The sequence below is a fragment of the Camelus ferus genome, chromosome 11 (genome assembly GCF_009834535.1).
Source record: "Camelus ferus isolate YT-003-E chromosome 11, BCGSAC_Cfer_1.0, whole genome shotgun sequence".
NCBI classification, from domain to species: domain Eukaryota; kingdom Metazoa; phylum Chordata; class Mammalia; order Artiodactyla; family Camelidae; genus Camelus; species Camelus ferus.
The window spans coordinates 36,866,313-36,887,964 of record NC_045706.1 but is presented as its reverse complement, the minus strand read 5'-3'; the positions used below and the strand labels follow the sequence as shown (position 1 = coordinate 36,887,964).

Below are 21,652 nucleotides of genomic sequence, written 5' to 3'. Positions count from 1 at the left end.
ACAACTCTCCATCTTCAGTTCCCACCAAGTATGTTGTTTTTCATACTGAAATGGCAGTTTCTCAAGATTTTTAATGCATCTATATTGACCAGGAGCTACTCCAAGGTAGACAAAGACTTAGCTATTTATCTTTATAGCTCTGGACTTTGGGATAGGATTTGGTTTGGAATCTGTACTGGTTATTAAATTTTGCCTGTCAGCTTTAAATTCACCCTTTTTGACCACTCTATAAAAATGGATCTGGGTTATTACATTTTTTTTTCCCCAACTGGCACTGAAACTTTTGCCAGTAGAGGGCATTGGGGAGACAATGCAAGAAAAGGATTTTGCTTTCCGGCTCCAGTTGGCTTGGTAGGTTCTTGCAGCTTCTCCAGTGCAGGGCTACTTACAGTACTTGGAGGCCAGAAGATTCCCCAGCACACTTCCCCTCAGGCAGTTTATTCCACGCTGTGCACAGCTCTTCCTGGTACCCTTCTGGCACACGTTCTACTGGCCTGGCACCGGAGCACTTTAGTGCCATCCAGCAAGCCAAGATTGCCTCCTTCCCAGCAGGGGCGATTTGCCCCTTTGGGGCCGTGTCTGGAGATACTTGTTGTCACACTGGGGTTGTAGGGGAGTGTTACTAGTCACTAGTGGGTAGAGATTGGGATGCTGCTAAACATCCTACAATGCACAGGACAGCTCCCCCAAAATCAACTATCTGACCTAAAATGTTAATAGTACCCAGTTCCAGAAACCCTTCTCCATAACAAGGTCTAGTTCTTAGTCTCAGCGGGGCAGAGTGGAGGGTGGGGAAGGGGAGGGTCTCCCTTCAGTGCTCTCTTATAGGCCTGGGGTTGGTGACTACTCCTTGTATCTGCTATTTCTATTTTTTCTAGAGCTCTCTTTTTACTTCTCACTAGCTAAGCCCTTGTTCTCCAATCCTCTGTTACAGATATTAATTCTTTATAATAAACTTTTCCTGTTCAGATTACTGTGTGCTTCTCCTCTTGACTGGACCCAGATTGATGCAGCATTACCCATTTATTCATTCTAACAGATCCTTAGTGAGTGCTTATTATATACTTCCCGCCAATGTGCTGAGAACTGAGGATGCAGCAGTGAACAAAATAAACATGGTTCCTGTCCTTATCAAGCTTGGAGTTCACAAGTCAAAACAGGAAAACAACTATTGTAAATGTATGACGTAGCCAGTAGAAGATGGTAGATGAAAAACAACAGGAGAACACAGCTGATTATGGAAGGTCAGGGGAGTGACTGAATCAAGGACCCATTTTGGCTTTGATAAAATAAACTTAAATAATACAACTGACATTTTAAAAATTTTTTTTTATTGAGTTATAGTCATTTTACAATGTGTCAAATTCCAGTGTAGAACACAATTTTTCTATTATACATGAACATACATATATTCATTGTCACATTTTTTTTTCACTGTGAGCTACCACAAGATCTTGTATATATTTCCCTGTGCTATACAGTATAATCTTGTTTATCTATTCTACATATGCCTGTCAGTATCTACAAATTTTGAACTCCCAGTCTACCCCTTCCCACCCTCCTCCCCCTTGGCAACCACAAGTTTGTATTCTATGTCTATGAGTCTGTTTCTGTTTTGTATTCTTCTTCTTCTTCTTCTTCTTCCTTCTTCTTCTTCCTCTTCTTCTTCCTCTTCTCCTCTTCTCCTCTTCTCTTCCTCTTCTTCTCCTTCTTCTTCTTCTTCTTCTTCTTCTTCTTCTTCTTCTTCTTCTTCTAAGATTCCACATATGAGCAATCTCATATGGTATTTTTCTTTCTCTTTCTGGCTTACTTCACTTAGAATGACATTCTCCAGGGACATCCATGTTGCTGCAAATGGCATTATGTTGTCTTTTTTATGACTGAATAGTATTCCATTGTATAAATATACCACATCTTCTTTATTCAGTCATCTGTGGATGGACATTTAGGCTGTTTCCATGTCTTGGCTATTGTAAATAGTGCTGCTATTACAACTGACATTTTAATTGCATGATTCCAACTATTTAGTTAGGATGGTGGGGGGTTTGACTCCGTGAAGTCTGTATCCATTCAGAAATCCTATATTTGACTCATTAGTCTTTTTTCCTAGAAGTAGCAGAATTAGCTTCATATGTAATTCAGTGAAATATTTTACCTTGATTCATAAGCCAGCAAATTTTTATCTTTCAAGTGGACCTTTGTGATAAATCATCGTATTATATGTTCATTTTCATGATTCTAAGCTTCTTGCGGTCATCTCTCACTTAAAGGCATTTCTGTTTATCACAGCACTGAGCCTAACACACAGTAGTTACTCAATAAGTGCTCACTGAATTAATAAATGGATGTGTTTTTTTCCTTGGTAATTTAAATCTAAATGTGATTCAGGTGAAAAAGCACTGAAACAGTGATCATGAGACCTATGTTACAATCCCATCCTTGGCACTAAAAAGCTTGGACCATCCATACTTTCCTCAGGACTCACCTTTCTTCACCTTTTCCATTTCTAAACTAAAGGATTTAGAAAAGGTTTTTCAAGGTCTTGTTCAGTTCTAAAATTCTAAGCTATAACAAATACATTAGAAGACAAAGATGTGAATACATATCCATCTTGATTAAGTCTTATTATTAAACAGGGTGATTTAGTGTACTTGACACTCTGGGCCTCAATTTCCTCATCTGTAAAATAAAGCTGGTCTGTACGGGGCTTAGCAATCTACACTTTGCGACAAATTGCAGAGTTAAGCTTTTGTGACAGAGACCATATGGCCCACAAAGCTGAATATATTTACTATCTCACCTTTATACAAAAAGTTTGTCAAGCCCTGGGGTCTCAGGTCCCTCCAACTTCTCCCTAAATTTCTGCTAGGACTTTCTGACTAATCCAGTCACCATCTAAAATTTTTTGACAATGTTTTTTAAACAAACAAAAAAATATATGCTAAAGTTTGATTAATGGCCTACCAACATATTGATGACATTGGACTTCTTTTATTTTGAATAGAGTCAGGGTTACCAATGAATAATGTTAGAACCTTGGTCAGTTTGTGACTTAACAAATTAGAGCTGGAAATTATCCACACAATAGGGATAGAAATAGGTAATGTAATATTTATACATTTGCCTCGAAATCCCCCAAACATGAGATGCCTGAGTGGCTAACATAACCAGTAAGTTCTATTTGGGTGGATGAAATAGGAGGCCAGGCCTCCCCAAGGAGCTCCACAATCAGTAACATCATATGCCATTTCTATAATGGCTTGTGGTAGGAGGAGGCTCTACCATTTTAAAACACTAGGATAGGCACACATGATGAAGAGCTATTCCAACTCACTCCTTTCCATGGCTTTAAACCATTAATTCAATCTCCAGATATAATCCTTTTCCAGTGGAAATGTGCTTCTTTTGTAGTTAGATCATGCTTGCTCACGGCAAGCGATGATTCAACTCACATCATTAAACTGAACCAATATAATGCCTCTCTTTCCAACTTCTGGATTTTATCTCTTCTGCTTAATAATTTTTTTGTGTGTGTGTAAAGCACACCAATCAATAACAGCTCCATAAAAAAGATAAGCCCAAATGATGCCAACTGACATCATTCCAGCAAAGTCAATTTGTTTTCTTGTGATCATCCTGCAGATATCCTCACATCACCCCAGATTTCATTCTGGAAAATGAGCCAAAACAAAACCCACTTAGACTGTAGGAGAGGCTGCGGCTGTGAAGTATTTCCAGTGTATCACTGTCAGTTGAGTAATGTGACTATAGGCACTGTGGCATGTGGAGTCCCCATACTCCTATCATGTGGACACAGAGTGACAAGCTACAGAAAGACAAGAACACAGGTGACCTAGCTAGGGCACATGTCACTGGGTACGTGGGCCTTCATGAAACTGACCTGGTTATGGGGTTAGAAAGGAACGGTGCCTGAAAGATTCTGCTGTCACCAAATCCCTCCCATACAGTCCTTTCTTCCACCCTCCATGACACTTGAAATTCTACAATCTTTTGGATTCTCATGATTTTTCAGTCTTCAGGGGTATGTCATCAAAATGCAGATAACTCTTGCAGAGAATCATCTTAATCTCTAATTATCTACTACCCAAATTAATGCAGAGCCTGAAGCAAAATCCTAGAGAATGCAAGAGTTGAATTAAGAAGTTTAGGGATAAAAAAAAGAAAGAAAGAAAGAAAGAAGAAAGCAGGCCGGCGGGGGGTGGTGGTGATGAGAATAGTGCCAGCAGAAGGACAAGGAGGGAACTGGAAGTGGAGGGTGTCAGAGAGGGGAAAGCAAATTGATGGCATTGACAGGACCAACAACTGAAGGCACTTCAAATCATAACTCTCATTTGCTTTAAGGATAGGCTGAGCACAGCACGGAGGAAGATCAGTAATAGGACCACTGGGGGCAGCCCTCAATTCTCTAATATTGTTTAAGTCAGAGGGCAGCAAACTATGGCTCACAGGCCAAATTCAGTCCATTGACTGTTTCTTGTATGGCCGCTAGCTGAAAATAATTTTCACATCTTTTAAGTGGCAAGAACAAAAAAGTTTAAAAAGATGAATACTATTTCTTGACATGTAAAAATAATATGAAATTCAAATTTCATCGTCCATAAACAAAGCTTTACTGGAACAATGTCCATTCATTCATTTACATATTGTCTTTGGTTGCTTTTGCATTACAATGGTAGAGTTGAGTAGGTGCCACAAAGATCATCTGGCCCACAAAGCATAAAAAACTGACTATCTGGCCTTTCACAGAAAAAGTTTTCCTACACCTGGTTTAAGTCATGCAGCTATAGCCTCATACTTATATACTCCACTCAGAAAAGAAAACCGGCACATAACACAACCCACCATTTTTGTCGGAAAGCTTAGCGATCATCTGTTCCTCCTTGAGCACGTGCCTTGCTAAGCCTCACCTCCCCCCACCAAGCTCCTTGTCAGAAACATCTCTAGCACCCTCTCTGTGAGAAGCTGCAGAAATGCTCTTTTATCCTATGTTTCTAACTCCTCTGACATGGTAAGTCCTGACAGGGATGGCTTCCCAGCCTCCAGCCTGGCTGGTCCATTGCTTGCTCTACCTAGCCCAGTGCATGGATTCAGTATTTGTGTTTATCTTGCCTTCAACTTGGAGCTGAACACCTGAACAGTCACAGCAAAGGGGACTGGAGGAAGGCACCAAACCACCAAAAGCAGGAAGGCTGGGAAGAGATCTGGGCAGACGCTGCTCAGGAGCACTGTCCTTGGAGACTGATGCAGGTGCAGCTACAGAAACCAGCACAGAGAGAGGCTACAAGGGGAGGACAGGGTGAATAGACACACAGGAGGTTTGGCTACCAGTGGTGGTAAATACATAACAAGAAAATCTTGATACAATCGAGCTGGTCCTACATGCTCAGTTTTCAAACTTATACTGAATTTGCGTTCTATTTATCAGATTCACCCAAGCAACTGACAGGGGAAACAGGCATTTATTATTCACTTTCTGCATGAATATATGGCCAAATTTCCTAGTCTGGCTCTAATCTCAGTTTTGATACCTAGGCTCCAGTTTGAATATCGAGAAATAGTCTTCAGCTTAGCAATTGCAGTGACTTTTTTCTAATAGAGTGCAGTCTTCTCAGTAACCTCTTTGCTCTGTTTTATACAGTGCTTGTGACCAGCCTTAGAATTATTATGAGTTCCTTCCTAATCATTAGCCTAGCGTCTGTGCTACAGTCTTGCTACTCTTTTCAATATATGGTATGAATGTCTTTTACACAAAAGCCAACTACAACTCTGGGCAGTAAAAATTTGAACCATAGTCAATCAGGCTTTTCTCATCTATACAGATGGCTTAATTTCTAAGATGGCCATTTGCAATGCCCGATAATCTGATATTTGACAACTCCTAATCTCATAATTTTTATGCCCCAGCACACTGTACTTCCTCTAGACTATCTCTTGGTTTCTATCCCCCAGATTTGGTCTCAGTAACACAACTGGCTCCAAAGTATGATTAAATACCATAGAGTATTACTGATGGAAGGGTTAGTCATATATGGTTTGTAAATTATATTAGTGACACATGGGGTCTCATGGAGGGCCTTAGGAATCATTTGGGGTGATTTGGAGGATGAGATAGAAGACCTTGGGTAGTCTAGAGGTCTTACCCCCTTGACAGCCAAAAAAGTTCCCTTGTTTTCTCATTTATCTTATGTAAACAATGGGTTTGGTAAAACAGAAGTTTGAAAACTCCTAGTGATAAAATGTCATTTTAGCTTGCCATCACCAGGGGTGATAGTCAAAATAATTAGTGACCGATATGACACTAGAACTGACCAATCAGAATGGACACTGGCCCTGGTGTGTACCAGATGTCCCCTTTGAGTTGCTGGATCAAAGAGAGATCTGGAGGATCAGAAAGAGATCTGGAGGATCTCTGGCTGAGGAATCAGATGACCAGGCAGCGAAGGGATGGGAAAAACACACAGGGAGTTCAGACTGCTATTTACCAACTGGAATGAAAATGTTTCAATTTTCACAACCAATATGGCTACATCTTGGAGGTTACACAGTAAATCAGGGATATAGTTGAGACTCGTAACTTAGGTCTTAATTTCTTGGGGAAAAATATGCAACTCTTTGAGTATTTATTAGTAATTACATTACTGTCTTTAGTAATGATTTCAACATGTCAAAAAAAATTATCTTACTTGAACTCTTAGCTTCACTAACAACTTACCACACCTGTGAAGAAGTAGGCATTGTGTCACTGCTTACGGGATACAAAGATTTACTTATTTACTTTTATATTTATTTCTTTGCATGCATTCCAAAACAAGAGATGCTGAAGATACTTAGATGTGTTTTATATATTCAAGAAATTCATTAATGGAGTTTGATTGCTTTGTTAGATTAATATTCTTTTCTATTTTCATAAATTTTAGAATCACTGCACACACTTATTAAGATAATTTTCAGGCTGCAAGAAACCCATCCTCAGAGAATGCTTTTTGAGAAAACCATGCATCTGTATATAATCTTCTAGGTTGTCAATGAGAATTTTAAAAAAAATTCTGACATTTATGATTAGTTGCAATCATATTCTTCTGCTCTGCCTCTGGAATGATAAAGCATAATCACTGGCTTATGTAACACGGTACCTTGGTTGTAAATTTGTGAAAGGAGCTCCTCTAGTTGACAGTTCTAATGTCTGCCATCTGTTTGCATGGGACGAAGCCCTCATGCTCCCTTAATTGGCCATAAATTAGGTACCAGCAGCAAGCTTATGACAAGAGCCTTCAGTTGCAGTTGTTTTTTTTTGGTTTTTTTTTTTTTTTTGTAAGCTGTGAATTCAACATTTGGTGGTAAGCCCAACTTCTCTCATAAAAATACAGAAATGTACCTCTTCAGCCCTAGACTCAAGCTATCTTCTCTATATTTATGTTTAAATCTAGACCTCCCTCAAGGTATCCTCTCTGTATGTATATATCCCTGAAGATTTTACACTGATTAGAGAAAAACCGCTAAATCCAAGGGATTCCTCTGCCTTCTCTAAGTAGAGGAAGGGCACATTTATTGAGTGCTTACTACACATCTTGTGCTGTACATGGACCTTGATATATATTACATTGTTTGACCTTCAAACCAATTGTATAATTTAGGTAATACTATCTCATTTTGCAGATAGGGAAACTGTCTTAGAATTTAAATAACGTGCCCATATTCTTATAACATGGCACGGTCAAAATTCAAGTATTGAGTTTTATTTGACAACATCTATGCACTGCCACTGCATACTATACACAACTAGGTTTGAAGAAAGAGAAGGATGAGAATGAGGGCAAAGACATGTATGTGATGCTACCTGATGCTCCGTCCTTCAGGATATCAATTAAATAAACTGAAGAACCTGCACTAGATGACTCACAACATCCTGTCCATATTGTTTCCCTGATTTGATTATTCTGGGCTTTACCATTTACCATGAAACCTTATCAAGTTATTAAACTTTAATGGGCTTCAGTTTCCTTTTTGTCAAACATCCTATCTTCCAGGTAAGATTTCATATACATGGAAATTCATAAATTACAAAGGACTGTAGGGATACAAACTGACCTGATTTCCCATCCATCCCCAATCAGCTAAGACCCTCAGTCCCACAGCCACTCCTTCCCTCACCAGATTCCCTGGCTTTATGCTTTAGAGACAAAATGAAGGCCAGCCAAGTTCCCATAACTTCTCTTATCTCTAGCTCAACAAATTTTTTACCTCTTCTCGTTTTTACTATTTTCAGAAAAAAAAAAAGTTCTCCAAGTAACCTTTCCCTGTTTGCCCACAATTTCCTTCCCTGTTGACCCACTTCCATCAAGTACTCCCTTTGGTGTTTCATTTGCTCCATCTTCCTTGATGCTTGTATAGACCTATCACAAGGAAACTCTCCAAGACCTCACTGTTCCTTCATGTTCCCTCCCCTCCCTTTCATTTTTCCTTCAACCAAATTAAACCTTTAGTCTCAAAGCTCTCACTTCCTCTGCACTCACTCACTCTTTGTCATCTGTATTCCCTTCTCATCATTGTATTAAATTCTTTTGCTCCCTGGTCACTAAACCCATTGCCCTTTTCTCTCTCTATATGCCTCTCAGCTTCTCTCTTGCATTTAACGATGCTGCCTACCGTTTTACTTTTGAAATCTTCTCTTGCTTTCCGAGGTTTCCTACACTCTTTGCTAGCTCTGATTGCCAACATTGCAGTTTTTTATTCACTGGTTTTCTTCTCCTTCCCCACTTTTAAATGTAAGAATTTTCCCAAATTCTAACCTTGGTCTTTTTATCTTCTCTATTCTTTCAAACAATTCCATCTAGTCCTATGGCTTCAGCTGTTAACTCCATGTAAGCAATTTTTAAATTAATTTTAAGTTAACTCCAACAAGAGTTTTTGTCCCACATTTTCTATCTCCTGCAGGGCATCTGTTCTTGAGTGCCCCATTTGGATATCAAATTCATTATATTTTCAGTGAAAAACAATTATGTCTCCCAAACTAATCCCTTTTCTATATTCCTTCTAGATTTTTTGAATCCTGACTACACGCTTAATTTCTCCCTTGCCCTTCACATCCAGTTGTGTGTTAAGCCCTCTGGTTTTACCTCCTCGTTCTTATTTGTTCATTCTATGAGTGGTCTCATGATCACCACTTGGATTTATAGACTACTAACCAGATATTCTGCCTCCAACCTCTCCCTCTAGTTTGTCTCACACAGCATTCTCCGTGTTACAGTAACACTACTTTGCTGCATAGAATTGTCAGTCACCCTTATGCCAACATTCAGTGTTCTTGGCGAACCAGCTCCAACATGTTTGTGAACTTGTCACAAGACCTCCTCCAACTACCTCTACACAGCCTCACTTTAGCCAGTTGAAATGGCTCAGAGTTTTATTCTGAGTATCGCTTATGCTGTTCACTATTTATCTTGCCTTTCCTGTACCTCCAGATTCACTTCATAATACCCTTTCTTTCCTGAAGACTTCTCTGATTCTCCTTAGAATAGTCACCTCCTTATCTGGACTCCCACAAATGTGGACTCTGGACACATCTTACGTTCTGCCTCATTATTTGTGTATATGCCACAGCTTCTCTATTAGATGCTCACCCTGAAAACCAGCATCTGAGCTGCTGCTCTGATTCTTCTCACAGCACTTAACACAATGCCCTGTACACAGCAGAGCCTCAGAAAAATGTTAGTCAAATGAACGAAAGAACAAATAGGTAGTTGTTGTTTCTGAGAACCAGACAAAGAATAGCTGTTTCAGAAACACCCATGGGTGTAGCTGTCACTCTGCAACGGTGGGTGCCACCGCCCTGGTTAGAAAGATCCAGCAAAGAGGGGCAGGCAGAAAAAGTGAGATTTGTGAGTCAAGTGGGATTCCTCTCCGCCCAGAGCTCCCTGAGCTCAACATTCAACTCTAGCATTTTGAACTGATCATATCGGCCCCCTCAGCTTCATTCCACCCTGACACTCACAACCTGTTCCAGCTCCAATGGCGCCACTAAAAAGTGGGTACTTAGGAGTTGTTCTCTTCAGTCAGGCACCTGGCTTTTGTGATAAACGTTTCCACATACACAGCACTGAGGAACAGTCTGGAAGACTGCTTGCAGATAGGGTACATGCATTTTACTCAGGCTCTGGGAGAGTCAATAATCTGCTATTTGTAGTTTAACCTATAAGGCATTCAGGTAATGAGACTAGCAAGCCAGCAACAGGGATAGAAGTACAGATGAACAAACTTATAATGACCTTAAATATGCTTATGTCTAGAACTGATGCCTTCTCCAAAAGTGTCTTCCTAAGTGCTTCTATTTTAGGTATTTGGGGATGAAAGAATAGAGGAGAAAACTAAAACATGCTCAAGGAATAGTCCATTTCCTAAGAATAATAGTAATAAAGTTGTACATACATAGATAATAATCTATAACTATTACAAATTATAAATTTTATAAACTATTAAATAATAATTATTTTTCTAAAATTTTACACAAATGGCATTGGTTGAATGCCTTCTGGGTAAAAACCACTTGGACACATGCTTTCTTCACATATACTCATCAGTCCGCACATCTCTGACGTTGCATTATCCCCAGTTTACAGATGAGCTAATAAGGTCAGACTCACAGCCGTTTAAGCACCTTGTTAAAGATCAGAAAGCTAGAATGGCAGAGCCAGCCACTTACAAGAGTAGGGAATGAGAATCAACTATAGAACTCACTTTAAATAAAAAGACATAAAACAAGTATTAGTAACTTAATAGAACTTCTGTGTGTCACTGACATGAGTGTGCAGTCGCGTAATAAAGCAAGGTACTTACTCTCTGTCAATCACAAGGCAGGTTACAGCTTCTGCAGCAATTACGTTGGCTGTTCTCACATCTTCCCTGTATAAAAAACAGAGATGCTGAAGTAAAACCACCTTTAATATCAAAGAAAAGTGTTCATTATGATTAATTCAGGACACATGTTAAATTATGGATACTCTTCTGATGTATCCACTTTCAGGTTTAAGCTTTGTTCATGTTTCAAATTCCTTTGTCCCGAGGAACCACATTACTCTTGTAATTATCACACAATCCTACAGTTATAGTCCAGTAGTCATAATTTTCAAACACAAATGAAACAACATTGTGTATCATCCCCTATGCTCTTTGGAAAATTGATGAATAAACTGGATAATGATAAAGACAGTAATGAACATGAATAAGCAAACTTTTTAAAGGACCTGAAGGTATAGTTCTGGAAACTGAGTATCTAATCCATTTGCGTATGACTTTATCATTATAACCTTGAGAATGATGGACCTGTTTTAAGTATTTTCTTACTTTGAAGACCCTGTACTTACGTGACTAACCTTCTGGCAACTACTAATGTGTTATTCACCTATACCAGAGCTTACGGTTCTTCAAGAATGTTCAACAAATCTTACTCACTTTGCTTGGGATACGTACATATGTACTGTCTCTTTATAAGCATCTAGTTTGTCACTGTAGGAATATCTATTAACCTCTTAAATCTTTAAAAATTTGCCCTGATATCTGTTGTTTTAACCAGTGGTCAAAGGTGGATTTGATAAGTTAACATTCACATTTCATTTTAAGCTACTAAAAATGTAATAGTAGCACTGTCATGTAAACATTGAGCTATACTTGAAAATACACTGTTTCCTAGAGAGGTAAAATTTCTAAGCTATTATAATTAATGATAAATTTAAGGTTTAAATACATTACAAAGATATATACATAGGAAATAATATAAGGTTAATAATACATTCTAAACATCATAAAACATTGTATGTCTCTAATAACAAGTTTTTAAAGTCTTAAAAATAAGGATTTTCCCAGTGGGTCTTTACTTTTTCAAAATACACCAAGCTTTCACACATACTTCTGAACTCTATTTTTTCCAATGATGTTTCTGTCTTTCACTGTTGCTACATCATGCTGTTAAGACTACAGTTGATTTGTAGTAACTATTAGTATGTGGAAAAGCAGTTTCTCCTTACTGAAATTCTTTTTCAGAAATATCTTGATGATATTCTTAAGCATTTATATTTCATACAGACTTTAAAATCATTTTTCTGCTTCTAAAGAAACCCACATGGGGATTCTAGTAGAGTTGTATTATATTTATACATCGATTTCAGAAGAAGGACTTTCTGATTATATTAATTTTCCTTAAAATAGTATGGCATGACTCTCCACTTGTTTAGATCTAGTTTTATGTCTATAAATAAGATTTCTTAATTTTTCTCACTTGAGTCCTGGCATTTTTTAAAAAGTACTTTTAGGTGTTTTATATCACCAGTTTCTCTTATGGTATTTCTTTCCCATTTCTGTTTCTCACTGGTTATTGCTATTAACAACAACAAAAAAAACCCCTATTGATTATTGTTTTTTTAAATCCAACTACCATACAAAGTTCTCTTCTGATTCTAAAATTTTTATTACAGTCTCTTCAATTCCCCTATGGTCCTCCCAATGCCTCCCTCACATCCCCCATCTTCTAGCCAAAATGGCCTCCTTTAAATGACTGAATAAATCATCTCCTTCCTGTCATGAGTTCCTCTTAAGATGCCTTTCTTGGCCTAGTAAGTTCCTCCCCAACTCCTTGACTAGCTCACCTCTGCTTACTCTTTAGATCTCAGCCCAAGTGCCCCTTCCTCAGGGATGCCATGTTGAATTAACTAGATTGGGTTCTCTGTTTATCTGTTCTCACAGTCCTATGTACCTCTCCATCCAAGTACTGATCACAGTTTATAATTTATACATTTATTTGTATGGTCAGGTTATTATTGTATCTATTCCCCTTCCACTAAACCAGGGTCAATGACTTAACTTTGCTCCCTATTTTATCCTGAATGGCTGGCACATGGGAGGTGCTTAGTAAGTGTGTGGTACAGGAATCTTGAGTCCTTGGGAAGAACAGAGTTCAGGTTTTGAAGTCATACTGTCTTGGTTTTACAAGACAAACCACAAGCTTTGTGAAAGCCTCAGTTTTCTCGTCTATAAAAGAGGGAATGATAATAGTGCCCATTTAATGGTCTTAAATGCAATAAAGATAAGTTTATCTGCCCAGTACATAGACAGCAATGGTTCTGTATTCTCATCACCAACACCGTGATGTCTGTCCTTTGGAGGTGCGGTCTGTTGTTTTGAAACACCACCCAAGAACAAAGTGAGAATTTTCTTTCTGCTCTGTAGAAGTAGATAATATATTTTCAAGTCCATTAGCACTTTCTGAGTAGGAATTTTTGGTGAAGTGGACACAATGAGCAGAAATGGTTACTAATGTTCATCTGATCCTCCATAAACTGTATGAATGATTTATTTCTCAGGAGATTGCTCATGGCAGCATATGTTACTACAAATTGTTGCCAGTGTATTTAAAACAAAATATCTACCACAGCTTTATACAAAACTTTCCCTAAAATATATTTCTACCATGACAATTTAAAATTGCCCATAGTCTTTATAAATATAACATATACAAAATAATGATTCATTTTGAATACACTTTCTGTATGTAAGAATTTTTTAAAATGCTTTCATGACAAATATACAATGTTTAAAAATTTTATATTATCTGGTGTAAATTGGATATATTTTCAAAAATGAATGCAATTTCCTTGCAACAAAAAGAAAATACATAGGTATTTTAAAATTAAAAGGTGAAAATCAAAGATCAGAAGAATGACATAGTCAATAGAAGTTGAAAATATTTTATTTTAAAAAAAGATTTGTAAGTTATGGCCCACAATCAGACTTAGTATCTAGTAAAGTGATATGTAGCAAAACAAAAAGATATATAACATGGGGGGAAGAAACAACATATTAAATAGATATTAAACAATAGATCATAGTATTTGCCATTTATTGAGCATCTAGTATATCAGGAACTATATTAAGTAATTTGCACAAATCTCAATACATATAAAAGAGGGTGGGTATTTTATCGAAATGCACACATGGGGATAGATGTTATGTAGCACACCAAAAGACAGACATAGCTAATGAGTCGTAGTCCTGGAATTTGAACAAAGACCTGGCTGGCTCCAAAGCCATGTACTTTTCACAACAGTTGACTGTCTATGCACTCTGCTATCAGATTTTCAATGGACAACTATCCTAAATTCATTCTAATGCAGAATAACTTCTGAACAGTAAGTAGTCATAATTTCTTCTGTCCATCATTATAAAAGTATATTTAATTATAAATAAAAGAGCATTGATATGTTTATGGGTGTCCAAATACAAAGCTAAACCAATAAACCACTTTGATTCTCAAATTAGAATCTTATCCATAGTTATATCCTAGCCTTACTGTGTTGCTTTGTGATAATGTTACATAATAATAGAAAGTCAATGCCAAATTCATTCAATGCCAAATTCATGTTGATACTATATTGTCATTGTGTCGCTACTATTAAGGTGTTTAATGTCACTATGCCTGTCTATGCAGGTATCTAGAAATGCCATCCCTGTGCATTCAGAAAGCCTGCTCCTGTGAGAGACAACTGCTATCTAGTGGGGGGCTTAGCATGCACAAGGTCATGAGTTCAATCTCCAGTACCTCTATTAAAAAAAAATTGAAAAAGGAAAGTCTTCTTAATATTAAAAGTTTGGAGGGAGAAATATTAGAAAAAAAAAGAAAATTGCTATTTGACCTAGAATTGACATATATCAATCCCTTACTTTAGGAGAAATGGTAGAAACTTCTAATGAGAGAATATTATTTATATATGCTGACAATACTGTGACTTACTGTGCATGGTTATTTCCTTTACAGGTTCAAGGACCATAGTAAAAGCAAGTATCATTTGGATTAAGGTATGAAATATTAAATACTCATATAAAAGAGGTCTAATAGCTCCATGTTGTTATGAAACTTCTCCCTATCCATACATAGCTGCTATGATACTAGCTTCACACAGAACATCTGCCAAGGTAGCAGGGGCTTCACGTCATACTAGTTTAGACACGGGGAAAGAGAAGAGAGAGGGAGATAGAGTTATTTATTTATTTTAACTGAACTTTCTTCTATTTTTAGTTTTTTGGTACATCAGGGTGTTTGATAATTTCTAATAGAATAATATATGAGACTTTGAAAACACTGACCACAGAGGATTTTATAATTAGAATTATAAGATAATGTCCAATATACTTAAAATCTTTCACCAAACACACATTACCTCTGAACACAGCACACTTCTTTATGGTAAGTAAAGGTACATGTGTCTACTTAACAGTCCAGGTCTAACATGCACATTGTCTTTAAAAACCAAAATCTCATAACCATCCATTTCTGTACCTGCATATTAGTTTATTTCAGCATGACAATTAATAAACATGTACTACTGCAGAAGTAGGTACCGTTCGGCAGATTAACAGATATTTCACAAAATTGCTATTGATTAATGAAAAATTACAGTCAAAGCTATGCAGTTTAGTAGTGTTCTCTTTTTAAGCATTTTGGGAGAAGTTAGAAATTCCTTTCAATGAAATCATAGAGCATGAGAAATATCCAAAAAATTGCAAATACAGTTTTCTGTGCACTGACTCTGATATTCTTTGAACTTCATCACTGGAATCTTCATCATCGCTGTATCCCAAAGTAGAGTCACTGTCAGTATCTGAATAATCCATATCAAGAGGGTTTACACTGACTCTTCTCGTTCTGAAGCAATTCTCTCCGGCCTCATGGCTGCTAGAGAACGCTACAGTGCATTGATATATCTCCAGGGAACAAACACAGAATGTATGAGGCCAAAGTAGAACGTAGTTCACACAAAGTAACTAACCCAGTAGGAGCCCTCCCTTTTCAGCTCCAGAGTAATGTGACTGCAGTCATCAGAGTCCTAGCATTCTATCAGGGCCAGTCTTCCTGGAAACTGACACTACTCCAATTGCCTGTGAGCTTACAGCAACCTTATGGGTCAGAGTCCTTCATTCTCAGTCAAGTGCAACAGTCAACGTCCACAGTTAAATTTAAGACAAAACAAATCATTTTCATCTCAAAATCAATCTTAAGTAGGATATTCAAAACTGATAGGCTGTGACAAGCACCAAAGAGCCACTTACTGAAATTATACTCTGAATTAATTACAAACTAGAATCTGTGGGAAATTCAACTGCACTAAGTGAAAGTTTGGTCCCGGAGCAGATAAGTGTTCTTGTAGAAAAAGTTGTATTGGGACATTTACTGACTCAGCTTCCTATTTAGTTACAAAGTTATTCCAACATGGTTTATAACTCCCACACTCTAACAGAACACACGTTCTAAGTATAAAATGAATTAACACATACAAATAAATACAGGTCCTCTAACCAAGTCTGGCATAGAGTAAACAACCAATAAATGTTAACTATCATCATCATCATCATTGTGGATCCTCTAACATCTAGAAAGCATGTTACCCTTTTGCAGGTAGTTTCTCTCATGAAATCTCCTTTCCTAAGTTTCTGTAATAAATCAGTCTCCCAATTGATTTCTGATACTACCTTCTCAGTTTGTTTTTTTGAGTCCTCTTTTTTGGTTCACTAGAATATGTATTTCTCCAAAACTCTCTTTTTGGCCTTTTTTATGGCTCTGACTTTTCCTATTGGGGAAATCTCATATAATCCAATGGTACCAGTTATTAGTTTTATGTTAATGACTTCTAAGTCTTCATTTCTGACTTTACGTTTCTCCTACTGGACACCCTTGTCTGAAGGTTCCATTGCAACCTCAAATTCAAGCCTAACGCATTTTCTTTTAATCTCAAAAGTACTGTTTTCCTTGGGTTCCCTATCTTGGTAAATGACATCACTACTCTTGCATTCACCCAGGCTCAAAAGATTAGATTCATTTTTTTTTAACTCTCCTTTCTCCATATGATTGATTATATTGGCTCTATCTTTGCCTTCTCTCTTATATCCTTCCTTTGCATCCTCATAACCACTGCTTTACTTTGGACTATCACCATCTCTACCGTGAAATGCTGATCTGGCCTCATAACTGATCTCCTCACCACTACGCTCTCCCTCTTCTGATCCGTATCTCACTTTGCAGCACATTTTCAAACGTGAATCTAGTCCTATCAACTCTTTGCACGCAAACTTTCAGAAGACAGATGCTAGAAAGAGAAGCCCCTACCTTTTCCTTTAGCGTTTGAGGTCCTCCGCCTTTTAAGCCACCACCTTTCCAGAAGCCACACAGACTAGCCTCTGCTGCACTTGCAGCAGATACCTGTTTCCTTCAGATATGCCAGCTGTTACCTCCATGCCTGCGCACATGCAGACGGATCCTCCAAGAACCATCTACGCTAGTTCAAATTTTCATCCATGCAAAATTCCATGATCTTCCAACAGTATTTTTAAAGGAAAAGAAATTCATATAATAGATCTACATATTAATTACAGGAAAAAAAACATACATAGTTAAACAAACAACAAAAAAGAGACAATAGAAAAATACTATAATGCCATCTGCCAGGAGATAACCAAGGTTAACACCTTGGTGAACAGCCTTCAAACACGGTTATTCTTAACTATTCACTTGTTTCATGAATGTAAGAAGTCAGTATTTATTTTAACCAATATCTACTGAGGGCTACTATATTCTAAATGCCTAAATGCTATGGTCTAGTGGGGACAGAAGTTAAATTAGTACACAAATGTGTAACTGAAAATGCTTATCAAAGAGCACACAAACCGAGGTGTCACAGGGAGGATCGCATTTGGCAATTCAGAGGACAGACAGCCTTTCTGAGGACCTTAAAAATTAAGCCCCAAAACTGGAGTTACCAAAATGAGTCAGGACATGTATTTTCGAGAAAAACAAAATATACGCAATAGTCCTGAGGTAGGAAATAGCTTATTGTAAAACAAATAAGGCTGGAGTTCAGGGACTGAGAGAAAGAAGGTAAGGGCCAGGGGAAATCAGAAAGGAAGGGAGGGCCACATCATTCAGACACTGTAGGCTCATCTAAGGATCTACTTTTCAAAAGAGACTAAGTGAACCTTTTTTCCTTTACCATATTAATAAAATCTTAAAAGTTTGTTGGAAAGCTGAAACTTAGAAGAGACAATTCGTATGAAATTAAGTATCAGGGAAATATTTTTAGGTGAATAATTTTAGAATGCTGATGTCCTTCCCACTTATTAAAAGTTGCTGTATGACTATCTATATATTAAAAAATATATCTAGACAGAATTTGTGATCTCTTCCCTTTAGAATCTTCCAGTGTAGAATATAGGAATAATGAAAAAAAATGCATTAAAAAATCAATGTATTCTCAGAAATACTAGTCATGATGAACACAGACTTGAGTTTAAACTAGATACTCTTTCTAGAAAGATTCCACTTATGGCAGTCTCTAGTTTTTCATCAATAATAGGGACTCATGACATGACCTCAAAGAGGTCTCTAGGCAGAACAATTATAAATGTTATCCATGAAGTAACTCTAAAGGCTACTCTTTCTGGTAACACAGGTGGGTATTTCCTCTCACTGTATTAATTCACTTCCTGAGATAATGCAAATCCTTTCAGATCTACACTCATAGTAGGTCACAATAAATAAAGTGATGAATTTGGAAGAATTCAATTTTCACATTCCCTTTCCATATTACTTCTGCTGGGTGGATGGCATAACGAATTTTTTTTATGTGACTTATGAACTCCGCATTGTACAGCAGGCTTCAATAACAATGAACATAGACATTTATTATATTGAACCAAACGATGCTGTTTTTGCAGGTTAAAAATGGCCAATTACTGGCAATTTCAGCCTAATACATGGAATTAGTGAAAGCGAAAGGGGACAAAAGAGCAATTGCAGAAGGATACACATTGCTATTTCCTTTTAGTTGTGCTCCCTTTGTGACTGATCTGACATTCGACAGTAATCCACATTGCTTCCACATTCCATACGTGAATGCATGGATGCTGCTGAATGTTGACATGATGGATGGCTTTCAGTCTTCTATCTAGTCATTAAAGACAAGTCTCTGTACATTCCATTATAATTAGGATAAGAAATAACCACAGAAGAAATTCTGAGTCCTAGTTCTTTGCTGTTGTTGTTCCCAGAGTACAAATGGTATTTACTTTGTTCTGTGGCTTCAAGTATTAAACTCTTTGGTAAAGTCTTACAAATTTAAAGAATGTCTCTCCAGAGTTTATTTTATGGAGAGAAAGAACAGCTTGTTCTCATTTATTCCTTATTATTAGTTGTTCAGAAGCACAGATTTAGATATTACATTGCCATTGTTTTCTTAGGGACCGATTTGATCTATTTCTGAATGATTTACAAGTATTTTAATTTATGAGGAAAAAAGAAGAAAGAATTTTACTCTATTAAAATTAAAAAAAAAAAATTAAACCTGGTGTATAACATAATACTCTGTTCAGTTACTCAGATCAAATACTCACTTTCTTCTTAACTTTATGGTTCTTCATCTTTGAACCATTTCATAATACATTCCAGATTAATATTAATATATAACTGTTGTTTTCTCTTTTCAGATAGTGATGTGTGCAATGCAATTGGCCAAAGGAAGTTTGAATTTCTGGGATGATATTAATAAACTAATTATTCCATGAGTGTTTCATGGGTCACGAGTACTTTCAAGAATAAAATAATGCATTGGTATTTTCCTTTTTCTTTATTTCTTCTGTAAGCCATGGAGCTGAAAAACGATTCTTCAATTTTTCCTATTTTTGAAGTAGAAGGAAAAGCATATTCAAATGATGACTGGAATTGATGTACTAGTAAACTTCAACTGATATGCATTTGGAATGAATGTTAATTTGCATGGTCACATTTCAAAGGATTGTTACCTTTTTAAAGTGCCTTCAAGTCTGAGTGTGTCCTTTCCTATAAAGAACTCTAGGCAACATGTCAGGAGAGTGTCTCCTATTTCTGGTTCTACTGCCAACTTAGTGGGTGACCTTGAGAAAGTGTCCCATTCTCTGTCTTGTTTTTCACATGTGAAATGGTGATTGAAATCACTGCTCTGTTCTCCTCTGTAATTACTTTTACCAAAGTGGACACTTTTAAAAAGTTCTAATTATCACAGTTTGCAATGCTCCTGAGATGATTCATCCCAAATCCAAGGATATTTATTTAGCTAGAAAGGGGAATTATAAGCCTGCGATTGTGATTTACCATCTGAATATGTGACCTATCATGGTATAGATTTCCACATTGACTTTATCCATGACTAAAAATGTATTTTCACACAGGAATGACACGTGTTCATTTGAAATAATAGAGCATCATAATCAGAAGTCAACAACTATGTAATAAATGTTTAGAAAATCATGTTTTGATTATTAAAAATTATAATTAAGATTTTAATTGGGCTCTTTTAGGGAAGAGAAATATCTAGAATTTTAAAATAGAGATAAACTGTAAAAGATCTCTTTCTTCTGGTATCTGCTCACCAAATATTATGCTTTTTTGTATTATTTGAATAAAGAACTAGCTCTCTAAACAAAATTTTTCAGTGATTTTAAAGTGCAATTCATCTAATACGCTATAATTTCATCCAAATCAATGAGTAACCTTGAATCAAAGGTAAACAGAAGAAACAACATAATTGACAAGGAAAGTCATGGCTATATGTATATAAGGCCAATTTGAATAAAAAGTGCTAAAGCCAAACCACTGAATACAGTCAAAACTCCTGCCATTGGCGTTGTTTACAAAAGCAAACAGGGTATTGAATTTATTCACTATATCAATTTTTACCAAAAAATTTATACATTAGACTTGTTCTTTCTGCCCAGCATCTGTGATTTAAATTACATATATAATGGTTTTGAGTGGTTTCAAATATTATATAGTTTGAGTATCTAAATATTTGAAAGCTATTTTCTTTAATGTATAGAGTTTCTACAAGTCATTAAGAATATTAAAAAGACCTCCTCAATTAAAAAGTGAGCAAATGATATAGATAGGTCATTGACAAGGTAGAAGCTGCTTTTAAACATATGAAAATATGCCACATCTTACTCACAGTGAGAGAAATGCAAAGGCATGTGAATATGCTATGGTAGAAACATAACCTAATATAATTTTTAAAGGCAATTCAGCTTTGTGTAACAATTCAGCACTATTTTTTTTTTTAGTATTTATCTTGCAATTGTTTATTTCATGTATGTATTCACAGTTTGGGGAAATAATCACATTAAAAGGATGTTACCACAGTATTGTGTGTAATAATGCTGAAAATAGCCTAAATATCTAATAATGTGAAATTAATTAAATAAATTTTTCTACAATAATGTCAGGGAATACTAAAAAAAATTAAAAGAGCTGAAGAAAACCTGTATGACTATGATCTTCAGGATATCTTAAGTGAAAAGACCACAGTGCAAAACCAGGTGCATATGCTCCCATTTATGTAAAATACACACACACACAAGCATACAGTGAAATGCATGAATTCTTTTAGGATGCATTAGAAAAAATAATTACATCCAAGGAAGAGAATGTGTGATTAAAGGATGCAAGGAGGGAAATTACTTTTGTAGTTTTTGAATTTTATACTATGTATCTGAATTACCTGTCATACAACAAATATTTTTTAAAGTAAATATACAAAATAATTGAAGTTGACTCTTACAAGGA

At 36.6% G+C, this 21,652-nt stretch overlaps 1 protein-coding gene and 1 long non-coding RNA gene across 4 annotated transcripts in view; one reads left to right on the top strand and one right to left on the bottom strand.

Annotated features, from left to right (window-relative positions):
- Window positions 1–21,652, bottom strand: part of PRKG1 (protein kinase cGMP-dependent 1) — a 1,107,834-nt gene that overhangs the window by 122,791 nt on the left and 963,391 nt on the right. For all 3 annotated transcript variants that reach the window (XM_032491411.1, XM_006181681.3, XM_032491412.1), the window contains exon 8: window positions 10,855–10,920. In XM_032491411.1, coding sequence (XP_032347302.1) covers window positions 10,855–10,920 — 66 coding nt within the window. The remainder of the gene's footprint in view (window positions 1–10,854; window positions 10,921–21,652) is intronic.
- Window positions 13,861–19,667, top strand: LOC116667147. Its single transcript, XR_004323924.1, has 3 exons — window positions 13,861–14,198; window positions 14,825–14,865; window positions 19,543–19,667. It is a non-coding gene; the product is annotated as an uncharacterized LOC116667147 (long non-coding RNA).